A 21767-nucleotide genomic window follows, 5' to 3' on the forward strand; every position below is an offset into this window, starting at 1 on the left:
TTTTATCCCCACACTGCTATGCTTTGCTCATGGGAACCCATTCAGGATTACTAACATTTCAGAGGATATTCCTGGTGTAAGTAAATAATACATACTACTTAACCAGGTCAATTGTCTTCAGTTTGTTATCGTTTTAATATCTAGTAACTCAGTAAATACAGAGTTTTGCATATGCACTGTTTTATTGTATACTTAGTAGAGATTTACTAATAGACTTTGGAGCTTCTCAGATGTCCAGGCTCCAAAGTACAGAAACAGAGAGCAGAAAGAATGGAAGAAACAGACGTGTCCCCTGCCGTCGCATATTTAAGATTCAGGTGGGATCTTGGAATCCACTTTGAAAGTTCCCAAGGAAGATGGAAAAACCCATGGGATGAGTTAAAACTAAAGTTTATTTGTTGAGAGACTAAACTGTTATTTTCCTCTAAGGACTGAAGAAAGAAAAAACAAAGCTCAAGGACAGTAAAGAAATCTTAATTCATTTTTGCCTAAGGTTGGGCCTGACTCTCAAGCAATGCCTCTGTACACTTTATAATAATCATAGTAGCATTAAAAAGTCACACAGCATGCTAATGCTACCCTTTGACATGAATGCCTAGTCTTCTGAAACCACCCCTTCTCCAAATAAAGATTCAAAAGATATAGCAAGATAAACATAACAAACAGGTACCAATTATATTTAATATTTTGCTTATGTAAAACCTCTGTGAAATTTCTAAAATGAGTTTCTCGTATTTTAAATGTAAGATATCATAAATTGAAAAAAAAAAATCATACTATGGATACACATACCAGAATATTTTTAAAGCTCCACACTGGAAACTATTCAAATGTCCATACATAAGAATGAATGATCTACATACAACTACACAGAACATAATACAGATGAATCTTACTAAGATAATGCTGAGTGAAAGAAGACAGACACAAAATAATATGTATAACATTTATAAATAGTACAAAAAGTAGGTAAAACACATCTACAGTGTTAAAAGTCAGGAGACTGGTTCCTCCTAAAGGGCAGAAGTGACGGATAGGAACAAATCAGACATTATTTCTATCTTGGTATGAGCATCTTGTATCATTCGATCCATAACTGACAAGTTTGGTATCGATATCATAGAATACCTGTTACTGTGATACTTCCTGTTGAAAAAATCTGTAATGTAGCTCTTAGAGACTTTATCCGATAGCACACAGCAGGATGAAGTTCAGGTTCGTAACTATACAAAAAAAGCCACAATTAATACAAGTGTTTATAGCCTGACTAGTAATTTCAAATTTGGTAATTTATCAAGATAAATTGCTTCAAAGACTTACCTGGCATGAGGTCTATTATTCTTTGTGAATTCTGGCAAACGGATTTCAAATGGCATGTTACACACTGCCAAAACGTTAACAACCTTAAAATCTGTAAATATTACCTTTAGGAGAGAAGTAAAACTCAATAAATTTATTTTGAAACAAAAAAAATCTGCTCATCATGGCAATCCTTAATAATTGTCAATCCTTAAAAACAAGAGCAAACAAGATAAAAACATTTTAAGTGTATATTTAGTACTGTAAGTTGCGTAGCATTGAAAGCTTTAATTCAATTTTTTATATAGCTCAAAAACGTCATTAAAAAAATTAAAACCTGAGGTATTTGCATGATTAAAACAGTATGGGTCTTTCTAATCATATGCTTAATTTTTTTTTTAATACTTTAAGTGAAACACTTAAAACTACTACGAAAAGAGGGAATAGTGAGGGAAAAAATTTAAGGTCAGGCCATCCTGCTAGAGTAACAATGGAAAAGATGTCACTTTAGAATGTCAGTAAATACAGACTGTACGCTGGGTTCCAAAAGTCAGATGTTTTTCTCATATACAATTAGGTAAAATGGCATTTCTGTAAGATTAGTTAGAGGTTTATTTTCTTTTTGGGGATAGAGTGTTAAAATTGTTTTTAACTAATTGGGATTTCTCTCTACACTTCTAATGTCATGCTAAGAAAAGAAGTTCCAAGGCCGAAAATAATGCTGTCTTAACAGTAATAATTTCGGCCACTCCTACCAGCATCTTCAACTGTTTCATCTCGTTATTTTTCAAACATTCCTCCTAAACTCACAATTTTAGATGAGCTAACTATCCTCCAGCTCAGTCTTGCACACAGCAGTTGCAGAAAGCCAGGAAACCACAAAGTAGCAGCACTCTCAAATCACAGTACAACTCAAGACTCTCTCCTGCCTCCCTCCTCAGGCACCAACTCCTGCTCCCACCAGCCATTCAGTCTCTTTCTATCACCCTCTACTTCAGAAGGACTGAGTAGACTGAGTCATCAGAGGGAAATGCAAATTTCCATCCCCACTTGTACAAACTTGTCTCAATCCCAAACAGCCTTGCCTTCACCTTGAGGGACCATATCTCATCTTTATCTTTCACTTATCTATCATTTGCAAGTGACCTAGCAAGTCCATAATACATAATTATTTTATTCAAAGGCATACCTCTATCAAATTATATTGATAAGGCTGACATGCCGGTGACAGTCACGTTACAAGTGTGAGAGCCTGCCAGCTGGTGTGTCCATGTCAACAGGCCTCTGCAGTTCTCTATTCACCATCCTGACCTGGCATTCTTGAGATGACCAAAAATGATTTTGTATGTGTATGTCAGAAGTAAAAAAACTTAAAAAGATTTGAAAAGGAAATTAACCTGTGAGGAAACAAGTCTCTTTATGGGAAAGGAATTAGGGAAAAAGCTAGGATCCTTTACAAATACCCACATGGCCAATTTTGCTACTAATTTTCATGCTGAAGGGCAGTATTAAAAACCTAGAAAAAGTTCAATCATAAGAGTAGTATGTATAGTGATTTCTTGAGTCTATTACAATTTTTAATTCTACAAAAATAAATCCTTCAATATTTGTATTTTAGATAGTGTTTGAAAATGTTACCTGAAAACCTAGTTTCTGCAGACTGCGGGCTAAACGTCTGGCACCAAATTTAGCTTCTTCTTCACTATGGTTTTAAGGAAAGAAAAAGATCAGTTACACAGGAAATAAATTTTACCCTGAAGAACACGGCACACTTTACATATAATTTTGCTGTTAAATCTAGGAAAATGTCCTTTCCATGAGGAAAAAAGTAAAAAATAAAAATAAAAAATTCAAGTAGCATTTACCTTGTTGCTCCAGTGCAAATAATTTTTCCTGAGGACCAAATTGTAGCTGTAATTCTAGGTTTTCTAAGCTTCATTAATACTTTCTGGGGGGGAAAAAAAATCTGATTACCTCATAAGCATTACTTTTCACATATGGTTCTGTTGTATACAGTCTTATTAATGTCCAAATACTACTCCAAGCTTATCCAAGACTGCAATAACTGCTCTCCAAATCACCCATTCTGAAATCAAGTACAATGCTGAACACAAAGAACATATTAATCCAAAAAGACATTTGATTAATTAAAAATACAATGTGTATAGAAATCTTGCACTCTATATACTTGAAATCAATGTACTCCAAGTACATAAACGTTTCAATTCTCATTCCACCAGTCACATAACTGGAACTTACATGGCCCCTCACACACACCAAATCTCTTCATGCCTCAGAAGTTTTGCAGTAGCTGTTGCTTTCATTTGGAATACTCTCCCCTCAATATTCTCACTTCATTCAGGTCTCTTACCAGATGTCCCCTCCTGAAGAGAGGCCCTCCCTTACCACTTCCCCGAAACACCCACCCCTTCATCACCTTCTAATTCCTAACCCTGCTTTATTCTGCTTTGTGGTACCCATCACTACTTTATATTGCATCCTAGAGTTGGGATGCTTATTTCATACTCAAGTTCAACACAGGCATCTTGAGTAATGGAGAAATGTTGGAGCTGGAGAAGAAATTCATTAGCTTTGGAAGGCATTTAAAGCTATGGGTTACAATGAAATAACTACAAAGTGAGTATACATAGTTCAAGGACTAAGCTCCAAGATAACCTGCAAATTTAAATTTTCATTGCAACTTTTCATTAATGGAAATATTTGTTAAAGCCCATTCTATGTAAGAAAGAGATAAATGTTTACTGACTAACATATAAATGAATCAGATGTTTCTGCTTAAAATTTTTGTTACATTTTGAGTTCTTCGTTCTCTGTCATATGCCATATTATCAAACTAGAAAGCTATTAATCTGGGCAGACTCACATCTTTACTTAGTTTCTAGTATTAAGAATTAATGACAATTTACGTAGGTATCCTGGCATCTAATTTTTTGAGCTAAATAGAGCCTTGAGATACATTCTTAATTTTCATCATGAACGTATAAAATGCATATCCATCTCATCAATCTTTGGTTTATAATGACATTCAATACCTTTTATAATGTTAATCTCAAAACAGTAAGGTTTTGTTAGTTATTAATATTCAGGCTTTAAAATATTACAGGTTTAACAAAAACTAAAATTCAAGCTGTCCAGTTTAATAATATTTTATAATCATTATTTTCAGCAGTTTGTTATGAAAGAAAACCATCTACATTGGTTAATTAAAAAAGAATATGATAATATAACAATTATATATTAAGGCATCGTTCAAATATAATAATATTTGAATGGGTATATGTGAGAATATAAGGGTTCCTTTCTTTGGTTAATATAAACTGAAAGAACAATAAAATGTCTCTGTAACCAATGAGTTCTTTGCTGATTCAGGTACAGGCACTCTATGTACAAAAGCTTGCACTGCCATGAGATGAGGGACTGCTTTTACAGGGCTCACTTTTGTATCCAGGACAACTAGCACATGGTAAAGTGCTCATAAACTACCTGTAGAATGAATACATTTTACTCTCACTCATAGAACTATAAAATTAGGCTATGTAGTACAAATACCAAAACTCAAATACTTACTCCAACATCACGTTTATAAATTACATTTGCTCCCTCCAAAGCAATCTTCCTTAAGTTCAAATGGCATCTTGTTCTAAAAACACAGACTACATTTGTAATTAGAATGTCCAATGCAACGTCACTGTCTGCATCCATTGGGGTGGCTTAAAAATTTAGCTTTTCACCACGAAGATCACATCCTGAGAAGTAAAACAAATAAAGTCATTAAACTTAAATGTTCTCTTAATTCGCTTTTCACAAACAATCTTGAAATGTTAAAAATGAATCTATATTTATTTTTCAAATATTACTAGAATCACATCATGTCCCTGGCCAGGCACGGTGGCTCACATCTGTAATCCCAGGACTTTGGGAGGCCAAGGTGGGTGGATCATCTGAGGTTAGGAGTTTGAGATCAGTCCGGCCAGCATAGCAAAACCCAGTTTCTACTAAAAATACAAAAATTAGCCATGTATGGTGGTGCGTGTCTGTAATCCCAGCTACTCGGGAGGCTGAGGCAGGAGAATCGTTTGAGTCTGGGAGGTGGAGGTTGCAGTGAGCTGAGACTGCACCACTGCATTCCAGCCTGGGTGACAGAGCGAGACTCCAGCAAAACAAACAAACAAACAAACAAAACAAATCATGTCCCTTCTTCTCCCCACTAAAAATGCTATTTTTAAAAAAGCTACCATGACATCCAATATACTTCAAAATCCAGGCCTTTCATTCCTTAAAAAGTAACTTTTACTTGCCAAGAGTTTGCCAGACTTAGCTGGGTACAATGTGGCAGAAATAAAATACTACAGATTTCAGCTTCCCTAGCAACAACTGGTATAGCCAACTGGCCACCTGAATATGTTCTGGTCAATGACACATAAAATGAAATGCTTATGTATCTTCCGGGAAGTCTACTTAGAGAAACCAACTAAGCCAGCAAGGGCTCCTTTGCCTTTCTGCCCTTTTTCATTCTTGCTGTCTAGAGGTTGGATGTGAGAGCTAGAGCTCAAGTAGCCAATTTTGGAGCATGAGACAATGAGGATGAAGATGGTAGAACAACAAGATAGAAGCAGCCTGGGCCCCTTACACTGTGAATCTCCTTATTATCCCCCAACTTCTTAATTCTAGACCTCATGGGAGTGAGAGAAAACTCAATTTCCCTCATGTTGAATTTCTGTGATATACCGCCAAACATAATCCTAACTGTTGCATATCCCTTGAGGATAAGCTACCACAAAGCAACTACGTAACAGGAAACTTCATGCAAATAAACTACCAAATTTACTATTTCATGACAGACTTGTTTTTATATCAAACAGGTGAAAACAAATTGACTCAGATTTACTAGTTTTGTGTTCTACTCTATTCTGAATTTACTATTTTGAGTTCTGCCTGAGAGGACAAAACTAAGGACAATATTCCTAAAACTGAGTCAAGAAAAAAGTGTAAAGCAAATCTGTGTGAATGCAAAAAAGAAGCCTTGAAATTAGTTCAAAATTGCTAATTTTCAACATTTCAGCAACTTAAATTTTAAAAATAAGGTCATGAGAATAGTTCATCATAAGTTACTAAGTATTCACATTTTATCATATGAGTAATCTGACAAGCAGGCTCAGAAAATACTGCTTTAATAAGAAGTTTCCAATTAAAGATGCGATATAAAAAGTCACTACTTTTTAAAAAGAGGCAACCTACATGAAAGAGTACATTTTTTGAAGCATGAAAAAAGGCCCACTTGCAATCAGTTCATCTGTCTTGTAGAACAAGAGAACAGAACTGGATATTACCAAAGATTTACTTTTTAAAGTTAAATACATTATATCCCTTTTCAATAATGTAATTAGAATGACAGTCCAATGAGACAGACAAATCTCAATTTCTACAAAGCATCTGATTGCCTACCACATCACTTGTATTTTTAAGTGTAGTGATGTAATTTATTGATGGGTTAAAGTGGTCTACCTGACTAAATATTAGTAGTTCAAAGGCTTAGGTTATTCTTGAAAACATACATACACACCACTTTGTTTAAATTAAAACAAGAAAAACAACAAAACAGCTAAATGAAAGATGGAAGCTAATTCCCAAAAGGGAATATATATTCCAAATTGTTTATGACTATGATATACCTACCTTTAAACATCAGAATCACCTATTTCTCCTACTAAATTAAGCTTCTTGAGATGAAAGACTGTTTTATAGGTCTATACATTCCCATGGCTCAACACTGTATCTGACACATTGTAAATGTTCAATTATTTGGTGTATGAATGTTATGAAATCCAACATTTCAACCTCCGAACTGTATTAAATTTCTCCTCTACCTAGAATTCCAAACTATTTCTTTTAATTCTCAGCATGAAAAAAAAACCTATTAGCAAGGCTGAAACTTTATTTTCAAAGCCACTTATTTTCACTGAATGCAAAAGAGTTAACAATCTTTTTTCCTACAAGCCCTTTAACACAACATTCATGAAAACGCATATACAGTATACTTCATTATATTTCATGGTGGTTTATTACATGATTTTTTTTTAAACTGGTTTGTATAGCTTCCAAAGGGAACATGTTTAAGCAACTCCACCAAAAATATAGCATTTGAAAGTGACATTTAAACCTACAAAGCTATTAAGCCTGCTAACCATGGCACTATAATATAAAATATTTAAGATATACAAAAAGGCAAAAAGAACACAATGAACATCTATGTACCTACTATTCAGCTTAAAAAATAAACATTATAATACAATTGATGCCTCTCCATGCAGTTCTCCAAATCACATCTTCCTCAATGTTCCCTCCAGAGAAAACCTCTACTTTCAATTGAGGTTTTATCATTCTCATATATTTCTCTTAAACTTATTACACATACACAGTGTTATGTCCCTAAATCCAATTAATTCAAGATTTTTAAAGATTATTGATGGATCTGGTTTGCTAATACTTCATTTAGGATTGATACATCTATGTTATTAAGTAGAATTAGCCTGTAACATTCCTTTCTTGTATTGTCCTTTTCTGGTTTGAGAATCAAGGTTATACTAGACTCATTAGACAATGTAAGGTAGTTTATTTCTTTCTCTTTCTTTCTTTTTTAATTCTCTGGAAGACAAGTTAGAAGACGTTACCTGAAAATTATCTGGAACTGTTTCTTGCTTGATAAATTTTTAAAGACTAATTCAATTTCTAAGAGTTTTTAAATAATTCATGTCTCTGTTTTCGTCTTGAATCTGTCTTGCTAAATTAAATTTTCCATTTCTTCTAAATTTTAAGATTTACTGGGCATACAATTCTTCATGGCTGTCTTAATAATCTTTTAAAGTCTATTATTGCCTACTTATCCTTTTTTCATTCTAGTGTCATTTATTCCTGCTTTTTATTGCTCTCATTAATCTTACTGGAAGGCTTTTCTACTTTGGTTTCTTCACAGAACGAACTATCAGTAGCTGATCCTCTCTACTGAAGTTTTTGCCCATGTCCATTGTTTCCTCCTTCCACAGATTAAATATATTATTTTTCTAATTTCTTACATGAAAGTAATTAAGTTGAATACTTTAGTTTTTAACTGTCTTGTCTTGTATGAACATTTAAGACAATTACAACCCAGTTCCTTAGATGTGACTGAAGTTGGACATGTGTTTTCATTATCCCTTGATGCTAATGATATTAAAATTCAATTTTTTCTTAGACTAATCAGTTATTTATTTAGCAGTTCTTTGCATTTACTAGTAATTGAGGAAATGCTAACTTAAAAAAGTAAGATGCCACTGACTTATATTCGCAAATATTAAACAATGTTGAAGGTGTGAGTAAATCAGTGTTCTTTTATAGTTTGGTACAAAAACCTTCTATAGGACATACTCTGGCAGTGTGTGTATTCAGATAATTTAAAATGTGCATATATGCGGAACTGCAGTCAACTGGTAACAATAAGAAATAACTGAACTGAGCAAAATATAAATAAGATGATATACTGCAATTTTATTTATAACAGAAACGACCTGCACATCCAATGAAAATGGACTAGTTAAATAAAGTACAGTACAGTCTTATATAACAGACTACTAAATAGAGCTTATAAATTATAAAGCTACACAGATATAGACAGAGGTTCATGTTTCTTAGAGAAGAAAAAATTGTATGTCTAATTATGAGTTTATTTTGGTTTATATATCTACATATGCACTTATGTAGTTATATCAGCCAAAATGTTAACAATTGTTCTATTCAGAGACCTGGCACAACAGGGTGCCTTTTCTTTTTGATTTCTTTTTTTGGTAAAGTCTGGATCTTTTTTAAAAAACAAATATATATATATGTAAGGGAATATATATATACATATATATAAGGGTTAGTATAAGAAAAATAGTTGTTCCCATTTTGATGTAAATAGAAATACCAATTATTTGCCCACTGCCCAAGGGCTAATATTAAGACATAAACTGATCAGGTGTTTTGTCCTGTTTCTCAAGGAAATGGATTAGTTTGACTTGTCAAATATTTTCTTATAAAAAAAGCAAACATCAAAACTGTAGCTGTCTTCTCTTCAGAAAGTGGCATATTTCTAGCTTTCTATTAAAATGCATCATAGAAGTTAAAACACATTCTTCCACCCTCAATGATTTTGTGGACAAGAGCACATTATCTGTATTTTTGGTCCTCTTTCTAGTGGTATTCAAAAACATTGCTCCAGCAACTACAAGGAATTGAAATCTTAACTGGAAAACATCGCCACCTTCTGGCTTTTAAGACATATTGCATCAAAGACTACTACATTTAAAATTTTCCACACCAGGAAAGATATTTAAACTGAAAGGCCACAATAAGCCCTGTCATAAAAACAGAGCAAAAATAAATCTAAATTCTAATTGAAATCCAAGAGATTAAATAAACCTGAGAATGCAGAAAAGAAGAATTTAGCTACTTTAAGTGCACTCAAGTTGCAGCTGAGGATACAGAGGAATTGACACCTCAAGGCTCTAACCACAAAATTACCATCTATGATTTGAGAAATGGCAGAAGCAGGAGAGGACTAATAGACCAATCTGCAAACACAACATGAACCCACATCGTGTCCTAGAGATAGCTCTTTTCTAAAAGTCAGACATGCCATACAAACTAACCTCGTATTATTTAAAAAGCTCCCAAAATAGCAGATTAGGAAATAGACATTTTGTGTCCCAATTCCAACACATTACTTGACAGTCTCTCAACACATGCCCATCATCAAGATGGAGAAAAGCTAACATTTGCCTTTTAGAATGTTGATGTTCTTTCATATCTGTTTGACAGTATAAAATAAGCTTTACATATAGGGGGCTCTGACCTAGTGTTACCATTTAGCTATGTGACACTGGGCCAGTTACCTAACCCCTCTCTAAATCTTCATTTTCTCGTCTATAAATCAGTGATAATATCACCTGTACCTTCCAGGGTGCTTTTAAGGATTAAATATTGTTATCTATGCCAAGTACATAGCATACAGTATGTGTTCATTAAATTGTGGCTATTACTGACAGATGGATTCACCAATAGTTGAATATTTATTGTATTATTTAATTAATTGCAAAACTTGAGAACAGTTACAGATGAGAAAAAAACAAAACAAAACCAAGATCATAATAGGTTAGGCAAGGGTCAGCACACTGCAGCCAATAGGCCAATGCTGGTTTTGCCCTGTTTTGCAAAAGTTTTATTGGAACACAGCCATGCCTGTGTGTTTCCATAATGACTATGCAGTACAACTGAGTAGTTGTGACAAGGACCAAATAAACCACAAGTCTAAAATATTTACTCCCTGGCCCTTTAAGAAAAAGTTTGCTGATTACTGGGCAAGCCCAAAGAGGTACTACCAAGAAAATAAAATTTATCACTGATAAATGTAAAACCCATATTTTTAATTAAAATGACAAAATGTCTGTATAACATGGTCCTTGAATGAATCCTGGTTTTAATAACCAGTATAAAAGATACTTGAGAGAAATCTGAGTGATTTGAGTGGATCTGAATAGATCTAAGTGATATGATATTATGAAATTACTGTTAATTTTGTTAGAAGGAAAAATAGAGTGGTTATGTAGACAGACTTTTTTTTTTTTAAGAGATGTACACTCAAATACTTGGGGGAATGTCATGTCTGTAATTTAACTTTAAAATCTTTCACTGTTTGAACTCAGTAACAAATACATTGAGATACCATTTCAGATGACTCTCTTGATGTCTGGAATCTTGCCACTAAACAAATTTGGATAATCTATTCTGGGATACAGCACAGACTTGGATAGTAGTTATCATAGCATTTTAGGACCAAAAAATGCTGTGTTACTGCTTCATCTCTTAATGATTATTAGATCTAGATGACAGGGATCACATCAAACTAAAACGCTTTTGCACAGCAAAGGAAACTATTAACAGGGTGAAAAGCCAACCTACAAAACAGGAGAAAATATATGCAAATTATACATCTGACGAGAGACTAATATCCAGAATATATATATAAAATTCAAACAACTCAGCAAAAGAAACAAATAATCTGATTTAAAATAAGCATAACACCTTAACAGACATACCAAAAGAAGACATACCAATGGCTGACAAGTATATGAAAAAATGTTCAACGTCACTTATCATGAGGAAAATGCAAATCAAAACCATAATGAGATACCACCTCACTCCAGGTAGAATGACTGTTATACAAAAGCAAACAAACAACAACAAAAACACCTAAGTACTAGTAAGGATGTGGAGAAAAGGGAATACTTTACACACTGTTGGTAGGATAGTAAACTAATACAGCCATTATAGAAAACAGTATAGAGGTTCCTCAAAAAATTAAAAATAGAACTACCCCATGACCCAGCAATCTTACTACTGAATATATATGCAAAGAAAATGAAATCAGGATGTTGATTTCTGCACTCTGATATTTACTGCAGCACTATTTGTAATAGCCAAGATATGGAATCAATCGAAGTGTCCAACAGTCAAAGAATAGACAAAGAAAATGTGAATATTATTCAGCTGTAAGAAAGAATGAAATCTTGTCATTTGTGACCACATTAATGAACCTAGAGGATATCATGGTAAATAAACCAAGCCAGACACAGAAAGACAAATTCCTCATGATCTCACTCATATGTGGAATCTTAAAAAAAAAGTGTTATAATAGAAGCAGAGAGTAGAAGGGTGGTTAACAGAGACTGGGGAGGGCCGGGCCTGTAATCCCAGTGCTTTGGGAGGCTGAGGCATGTGAATCACGAGGTCAGGAGTTCAAGATCAGCCTGGCCAACATGGTGAAACCCCATCTCTATTAAAAATACAAAAAATAGGCCGGGTGTGGTGGCGGGCACCTGTAATCCCAGCTACTCAGGAGGCTGAGGCAGGAGAATCGCTTGAACCCAGGAGGCAGAGGTTGCAGTGAGCTGAGACGGCAGGCCAGCCTGCCGAGTGAGTCTCAACAGAGACTCACTCTGCAACAGAGTGAGACTCCGTCTTAAAAAAAAAAAAAACACCAACCAGAAACTAGGGTGAAGATGATGAGGATGAAGGGAGGTTGGTCAATGGATATAAAATTACAATTAGATAGGAGAAATAAGTACAGTAGGTGACAATGGTGAACAGTAAAGTATCATGTATCATAAAATAGCTAGATGAGAGGCTTTTGACTACTCTTGCCACAAAGAAATGATAAATGCATGAGATGATAGACACACTACCCTGGTTTGATGATTATACAACCTATTTATACCTCATAAATATGTACAATAATGTGCCAATTAAAAAATAAAAAAAACAGCCTGGGCAACACAGAGATACTGCATTTCTACAACAAATTTTAAAATAAGCCAGGTATGGTGGTGCACCCCGGTGGTGCCATCTACTTGAGAGGCTGAGGTGGACTGAACCTGGGAGGCTGAGGTTGCAATGAGCCATGATGGCACCACTGCACTCCAGCCTGGTTGACAGAATGAGACTCTGTCTCAAAAAAATAAAGCAAAACATTAAGGGAAAAAAAAAACCCTTGGTGACAGATATATGAGTGTTCATTATACTACTCTCCCCACATTTCTCCCTAAAAGTTTCCAAAATAATATCTAAAAGCTGTTTAAGATTAAGACTTTATTTAATAATAGGTTATATTAAGACAACATGGGGTTCAAAATATACTGTACTGTATTACTTAAACAAACACATACACACACAAACCTAGGTTACATAGGAGTGTCCAGATCAAAGAAAGTGATACCGTTTGTTATTGAAACATCTAGAATATCCTGAATTTGTCAAATAAATTATTATTTAAAGATATTATTATTTCCAAATAGCCAAAGGAAAGTACAATGGTGTGAGATATAAAAACAGTGAGCTGTGTGAAGAAAATCTTAGGACGTTTAATATAAGAATGGAAAAAGAGTAGTTGTTCTCAAATAACTGAATAAAAAAGAAAACTGAGAGTCAATTGAAGTCACATGAAAGATCTCATGAAACCACAAAAAAAAACCACCCACATGCTTATACTGCAAAGTAGTGGGCTCCCCAGAAGATATGTGTCCAAAAAAAGAAGGTAGGGCTAGATAATTAACAGTTAAGAGTGGCATAAAGCAAGTCTTCTATTAGATGAAAGATGCGACTAGACTGATGGTTTGTAAGATTCCCATCTAATTCTAAAATCCCAGGAGTCTAACATATTAGATGAAGATATATTCTAGACAAATGTAGAAATTATACCATAAATTTCCATTTTAATTCTACAATTATTCTGTTAGTTTAGATAAATTATCATCAATTCTGAACTCCCCACTTTCCCTTCAGCATGCATTTGTGTTCAAAGGGGCAGTAATGGGAGACAAGTTAGATGCACTAAGGTGTAATAGTTGAAAACCTTGAACTTGCTTGGCAGGGTGACATTCTATCATGAGGACATTTTTGTAGTCTAGCCACATGAAGAAAATTTTACCAACAGTTTGCCTGGCCATAAAAAACCTTGTATCTTTCAAAGAAAAAGATTGTATACTATACCACCCATAAAACATTTAACAAATGCTTAAGTGAAAGCAAAAGTATTTGATGTACAAAAAACATCATTACATTAAGTTAAACAGAAGTTAAACTACCTTCATTACATATGTCTCCACCTACTAGCTATGAGACTCAATCTGGATATTCAGTCTGAAGACTGATAAGCAGGTAGCATTCATGTGAATAATTATGTATCAAAGTGAATTATGATTACAAAAATCTATATTAAGAAAGCTACAAGGTACTGTTTTTAATGGAAATTAGTCAACAACTCTGAGGTTGCCAGCATCTATTTATTAAAAATATAAAGGAGTGTACTTTATGCTCCAGTCAATGACATTATTTGTAATAGTGTCTAAAAGGTGATGGGGAAAGATTTAAATGATACTGATTTTCTGAATGACTGTTTAAGAAAAGATAAGTTCAATGGTTTACACTCTCATGCAAAAGTTCCAGTTGAAAAAATGAAATATTTTGGAATATTAGGAAGATATAATTGAAAACCTGTCTCGTTAATAATGTTGAAACAATAGTCTATTTAAGATTTTCACTGTTTCAACGAATATTAAAATATATCTGTAAAGTAAGAATACTTGGATGCTGGCTAGGCGCAGCTGGCTCATGCCTGTAATCTCAACACTTTGGGAGCCCAAGGTGGGTGGATCATTTGAAGTCAGGAGTTTGAGACCAGCCTGGCCAATATGGTGAAACCCTGCCTCTACTAAAAATACAAAAATTAGCCAGGTGTGGTGGTGGGCACCTGTAGTCCCAGCTACTTGGGAGGCTAGTGAGGCAAGAGAATAACTTGAACCTGGGAGGCAGAGGTTGCAGTGAGCAGAGATTGTGCCACTGCACTCCAGCCTGGGTGACATAGCGAGACTTCATCTCAAAAAAAAAAAAAAAAAAAAAATGTGGATGCTAAGAGAGTAGACATGAATGGTAATGGGTTACATGACAGTGCACTAGTTCTGTACTGCTCCTGTTCTCACTTGTAAAACACAGTATCACTTACTTCCCATGATTGTTTTGAAGAATAAAAACCTCACAAATTATGATATGCTCATTTAAAGTAATGTATTAGTCAATGCTAACAATAATTTTAACTAATATACTATTGTGGATAAAGGAAAAAAGTGTATTTTACTGACTACAACTTTAAATTTTGAAATTCAAACTCAAAGATGAGCCATTTGGCATACGATTCCTTATTATATAAAAGCAACTTTTATTTTGGATAGATTTCTTAATATTTCAGATAAATTGTCTAAATATACAAGATTTAAAGAAGATAGCACATCATTTTCTGATTACATAATACTTGAATCAAACAGTCACCTATAACCCTACCAGTGATAACTGGTTTTTTCTATGCTTATATAAGCACATGGTTCTAGGCTCTAAATCTGTATATTTATCTGTGCATATGAAACAAGATTGGGATCATACGCACATGCTGTCTTACCTAGTCACCAAAGGATTTTATAAAAATCTTTAACAACCTGAGATATGAAAAGCGACAATAATGAATTAAATGATTTTCCCTGAATACTAATAAGGGTGAACTTGTCAAATACAGTCATGTGCTGCCTAACAATGTTTCGGTCGATAACAGACCCCATAAAATACTGTATTTCTACTATACCTTTTCTATATTTAATACCCAAATACTTATCACTATGTTACAACTGCCTACAGTACTCAGTAAAGAAACATGCTGTACAGGGTTACAGCCTACAAGCAATAGGCTATACCATACAGCCTAGGTGTGTAGTAGATTCTACCATCTGGGCTTATGTAAGCATACTCTATGATGTTCATACAACCATAAACTCACTTCACAGAACACATCCTTGTCATTAAGCAATGCCTGACTCTATTCCTAACCATTTGTATTTCTTTAAAGTTAGCTGTCTCCTGTCTTCTGTTCATTTTCCTTCTAAGATTTCTTATTGATTTATGGAAGCTCTAATATGTAAAGAATATTAACCTTTCGTCCGCTTAATCTAATTCATTCTGCTGAAAATGATTTATCTCCACGTCTACATGTGATCCACTCCCACTTGTTCTAAAGCTCAGCATCACCTTCATTCAATCACTTCTGTAATAATGAACTGGAAATCTAAGCATTAAGCCCTATACTAGGGGATAGGGACCTGGCAGTGAACAGACTTGGTTCAGGAAATGGCAGATGTTCTCAGCTGAGTTAAGAGTAGGAACTGCTTAGACCTGAAGGAAGAATCAGCAGCATGGCTACAGTGGGAAAAGCGAAAGGGAAAGTGGCATAAGACGAGGCTAGAGATGCAGGGAGGGGTCAAATCATGCCTTCTATGCCACGTTAAGAATTTTCATATTTATCTCAAAAGTAACGGTTAGTTAAAAGAAACGCAAGACCTGACATCAGGTATTTGCATTATAAAAATGTATCACCACCACTCTGCAATGGGAGAATGGACTGAAGGAGAAGAACGGGTAAGGGGGGTCTAGCACAGCAGTCCAGGCAAGATGACAGCACGGATCACAGTGGTAGTGCTGTTTGAAAATGGAAAGTAGTAGACAGAAAAGCAACAGTTTTAGGAGACAGAGTGAACAGAACTTTGTGATTGATATGGGGATAGAAACAAGGGAGATGGAGAATGACTGCCAGTTTGTGGCCTAAGATACTATTTACTAAGATAGGAAACACTGGAGAGAGGGCAGGTTTCCAGGACAGGTAAGAAAAGTAGGAGGGGGTTAACAATCGGTTTTGGACATTTTGAGCTGAAGGAACTTGTAAGACATCCAAGAGGAGACATGGAGCAGTTAATCAGCTAAAAGTCCATCACTCAGGACAGGTCTAGGTCGAGACTGGAAATGAAAATTTGGAAATCCTAGTACAGAAGGTAATTAAAATCATTATGGGTGAAATTTAAAAATCAAAGGAACTCAGAAATCTGATCCTCAATACTAAGCCAGAGTGTCCCTATTCTGAGTCCCATTACCACGTTACTAAGCATACGTCTACCACAGTTTTCCAAACTATAGTCAAATTATGGTAGAATCCTTCCTATTTATATGTCTCCTCGGTAGACCATAAGTTCCTCAGAAGCATAATCAAATCTTTATTTCTGTACTCCAGCCTTGGCATAGTTCCCAATGCACCATACACATTCAATAAAATGTCTGCAGAGCTTAACTGTTAGCTTGAGGTTATTAAAAAGCAATGTTACTTATACATACATACACTCTCTCTCTCAAGTTGAAGAGCTCAGCAGAATGCTTGGGTTAAATCTAGACTCCAGCACTTGTTAGCCGTAAGACTGGGGATAAGTTAACACCTTTATGCCTCAATATCCTCCTCTGTGAAATAAGGCCGATAAACAGAACCCTCCACAGTGTTGTGAAGGTTAAATTTCATATGAAGCGCTTGGCACAGTACTTGCACATGATAAGCATTCAGATTTAGCTATGATCATTATTACTATCATTGTATCTCCTTTCTTCAACTTCTATGGATGGAGAAATGTTCAAAAATGGAAAGGATTTCTAGTTATTAACTGCAGTCCTCAAGCTTTGGAACACAAAAACAAACCATATTCCTTCAAGGTTAAAAGCAAGGAGCCAAAATAAAGAATACAACTTTGATGTATCTGTTAAGTGGAATGAGTACTGAAAAAAGCACTAAATTTAACAACGAATTAAAAAAAAAACTCACAGAACTCCAACAATAACAAAACCATTCCAAATCAAAGCAAACAGTTGTTGATCATAGGGTTCTTTTTTGGTGGTGGTGAGGGGAGTGGGGACAGGGAAGGTGGCGAAGGAAACAAGAAAAGACTGACCAAATCTACTACATATTACAAAATAGGTATTATGCTAAATTTTACTTCATTAGGTACCTGCAAAAAGCAGGAAAATTAGAAGCATAACAGGTTTGGATATTAAATTGTAATGTAAGTTTATGATGGTCATTTCATTGAAATGTAAGGTATCTGTTTTCTTGAGCAAGTTTTATATGTGTCCCTACTTCCCATACTACAGACTATAATTTTAAAAGCTGGAAAGTTTTATTTCTTTACAGAGAACTTTGATATTTGTCCTAAGCTACCCATAAGTGACTATAATTTGTAAGACCAATTTAGCCACTAAACTAATGCTAACAGAACGGCATAATTTTTGAAAGATTATTATTTTCATTTACAAGTGGAAATGTTAATTCACTAGGTAGCTAAAAGACTGAATAAATCCTCTCATAAGCTGGTGTCAAAATTGGCATGCATCAAGATCAAGCTTCTCTATATTCTGATTTATTTCAAGGGTGTGAATGCAGCGCTCAAACTTGAAGCACTGATAACTCATCAAGAATTTAATCAAGAGAAAGTATTGCATGGGGAAAATACAATAGGTGAAATTTCCGATTTTGATAGCTTCCTTTAAACTGCTTTTACAGTTTACATAAAATGCTCTAGCACAGGCAACCTGTTTAGGGTCTATGTCATGCACAAGTGCCATTTTAAGAAAAGGAAGGTCAGATTATGAAATTAGCTACTTGGGAAAATAAAACACAGCACAAACATTTCTGCTTTAAAAAACAGTAAAAAATATACTTAAACAAAACAAACACGATTACATAATGAATACTCTTCCCACATATAAGTACCACTAAGAATTTCTTATTTTACTCAGAACTTGTCAGATCTGAGTAACTGATTGAAGGCTGCATCACTCAAAAAGGATAAATATGGAAAACTTGGCTAGAGATCAGAAGAAAGCTACACATTTTTAAAACCTGAAATTACAGTCTATGAGAAAGTCAAGAACACTAGCACAATAGTAGGGTGAGTAATTTAATGATAATATACAAGTAAAAGAAAGGGTTCTTACACAGAACACACAAAAGTGATAAGGAAGTTTTCTGATCGTAACATTGGTTCTTAGCTATTAAGAAAAAGACAAGGCCAGGCATGGTAGACTCATGCCTATAATCCCAGCACTTTGGGAGGCCAAGGTGGGCAGGCTGCTTGAGCCAAGGAGTTAGAGACCAGCCTAGTAGGCAACATGGTGAGACTCTGTCTCTACGAAAAATACAAAAATTAGCCAGGTGTGGGGGTGTGTGCCTATAGGCCCAGCTACTCAGGAGGCTGAGACAAGAGGATTGAGCCTGGGAAGTTGAGGCTGCAGTGAGTTATGATCATACCACTGCACTGCAGTCTGGGTTACAGAGTGAGACTGTGCCTTAAATAAATAAATAAAAAGACAAAGAGAAAGACAAAACAACAGAAACAAGATAACAACTATGAAGATGCTCAAACCCCAAAGATACAGATTTAGTTTACTTTGGTAAGGCCCTAATTTTGAAAACATTTCCAAGATGTTTCTAATGGGTAGTCAGCTGAGAACCACTGGGTTGAAATATCATCATAGGTAATCAAAATAATGGAATTTCCCTTTCAGTAAGTCCTTAAAAAGGGCTCTATTCTTCTATCAGTACTGTTTATCAGAGAACATCAAGACTCTACTCTGTTTATCTTGCCTTGTTTCCCAAACTCCCACTTCACTCTCCAAACTAGCATAATCTGCCTTCTGCCTCTACATAGTACAAAATGTTACAAATGAATGGCTCACTGCTGAATCCAATGGCACACTTGAAACTCCCTCCTACTCTAGAGCATAAAGCACTGGGAACCTCTGATTCTCCAACTGCTCCCTTGCCATGCCCTATCCCTGGCTTCTGAGGCACCTTTCTTGAGTTCTTTCCCCATCTCAAATACTTCTCTGTCTGTTCCTTAAATCAGAAGTTCTTAACTGAAATCCATGCCAGACCCTGAAAAGCTCAACAACAGGTTTCAGAGGTTAGGAACCCCCTGAGATTGTATACACACTAACCTGTATGTGTACTTGAGAAGGCCATTGTTTTCTTCATATTATCAATGGGTTTAAGATCCCTTAAAGGTTATAAACCACTGTCTTAAATCCTTTTCCTCTTCATTTTCCAGGCCTCAGTTGCTATCTATGAGCTTATGGCTGGCTCTTACATCAATCCTGATCTATCAGAGATCTGAATGCGTATTCCCAATCATCTATTAGGCATATCTGTTAAAATCAACACATCCAAACAAAACTCATTAGGCCCCTCAAAAAATCTTGCTCTATCTCTTTGTAATTTTGTGAATGGAGTGAGTCACAATTAACATTCACTCATCTGAACCAGAAATTTCAGAATTATCCTTCATCTCTCATTTTTCTCCTCTGCTAACTTTTAATAACTTCTTTTCTGCATTCAAAGCATCCATGTTTTATTTCAGGCCCACTCACATGTCATTATAGCTACAGGCGTTCTAATGGAACTCTCTGCTTGCAGTCTCCATGATCTAATCCATCTACCAAACAGCTACCAGGATTATCTTCCTAATTGTGCTACATTACTATCTGAAGAAACATCTCTTGGCTCTCTTAGAATGAAAAACACAATCTCATCTGCTTGCCTTGGAATGCAGTGGACTTCCCACCTCCCATCTTCCTTATATCACCTAACCTTCCACTTCCAACACACCTAACATTTTCAGTTTTATACCACTCCTCTTCCAATAAAAGACTGTTTCCTGGTTTTATAGCTGTCTAAATTGTCCTTTCCCCACTCATTCAACTTGGAAACTTTTACGCATAATTGCATATTTAGTATGCAACTGATGTGAACCAAGCCCTGCGGGTAGACACTGGGAATACAGTTCAGAACAAAATGGTCAGGCAAGGAACCCTCATGGCAGTTGTATTTCGGTGGAAGAAAAAGACAACAAATAGGCTGGCAAAATAATCAAGAGAATATGATCTATGTTATAAAGGAAATGAGATAACAAAGGAGAAACTTCAGAAGGCCTTTCAACTTTCTTAAGGGATAAGAAATAATTCTTAAAACGAGATCTTAAAGGATAAGAAGTAGCCAGTCATATGAAATACAGAGAGAAGAGCAACCTGGCAGAGGGCACAGCAAATGAACGGTACTGCTTGTGTTGTAAGTGTCTACTGAACTGCAGGCATCAAGCTCCTTTGAAGATAACTGTTTAATTTAAATGTGCGTCTTTAGAACTTGGCTCTCAGTTGCTGGCATTTGGTCCTAAACACAATAAAAAGTTGATGAATTAAATGAATACCTTAAGAACAACTGAGAAAATGGTTTGTGGGGTTGGGGGCAGGTAAGTGTAAAGCATAGACATCTTTCACTAGGGAAATAAGAATCTGAGTAGCCTCAACCCACTCAAGTTCTCTGACAGTATCCTATTATTCCCTTATTTCACTTTCTGGTATGTTATATTAAGTGCTGCTACACCTAACAGGTTACTAATGGTTTTAGGTCAGACTCCCAAATCCTGAAGGACAACTGTGTTCCAGGAGCTTTTACAGATGCAAAAATAAGTTTCTGATGTAAGAAAAGAATTATTTTAATTAAAACATACCTACTGACCTTCAGCACTTTTTATATTACCTTTTCTCATCCTCTGAAAGTTACTCTCCTTTACTTCATCCCCAAGGGTTCTACTTCACCCATGTTCTACAGCCTACAGCTAATTCCATGATAGCTGGTCATCAGAGAAGGGCAACCCTGTTATTTACTTCCAGGATATCAACCAAACAAGGTTTGATGATAAAGCCATTTTTCCTTTATTTAAAAAGAGAGAACAAAACTATATAACCAAGACAAATTCAGAATATGGGTTTCAGGCATTGAAACTCTTCTAATTCGAACAGGCCAAAACCAAAAGCCTAGAAAGAGTAAATCAAGAGGCACACATTCTAAATGTACAGATAAATTAAATACCCAAGTTGTTTTGTACTGCGCACTGAAATGGAAGTTTCAAGATTACTGGCTACAGACAAGGAGTAGTGTTGAAATTTCTAAAAATTAAAAAAAA

At 35.2% G+C, this 21767-nt stretch overlaps 1 protein-coding gene across 4 annotated transcripts in view; it reads right to left on the minus strand.

Moving 5' to 3' along the window:
- The window catches only part of TBPL1 (TATA-box binding protein like 1), a 31536-nt gene that overhangs the window by 1462 nt on the left and 8307 nt on the right, over positions 1–21767 (minus strand). For all 4 annotated transcript variants that reach the window (XM_012474477.2, XM_012474474.2, XM_012474475.2 and 1 more), the window contains exons 2-6: positions 4888–5066; positions 3165–3247; positions 2938–3001; positions 1321–1424; positions 1129–1223 (exon numbers count right to left, since the gene is read on the minus strand). In XM_012474477.2, the coding sequence (XP_012329900.1) occupies positions 1129–1223; positions 1321–1424; positions 2938–3001; positions 3165–3247; positions 4888–5022 (481 nt within the window). In that variant the 5' untranslated portion in view covers positions 5023–5066. The remainder of the gene's footprint in view (positions 1–1128; positions 1224–1320; positions 1425–2937; positions 3002–3164; positions 3248–4887; positions 5067–21767) is intronic.

Source organism: Aotus nancymaae, unplaced genomic scaffold, assembly GCF_030222135.1.
Source record: "Aotus nancymaae isolate 86718 unplaced genomic scaffold, 86718_ANA_hifiasm-v0.15.2.pri h1tg000040l, whole genome shotgun sequence".
Taxonomy (NCBI): domain Eukaryota; kingdom Metazoa; phylum Chordata; class Mammalia; order Primates; family Aotidae; genus Aotus; species Aotus nancymaae.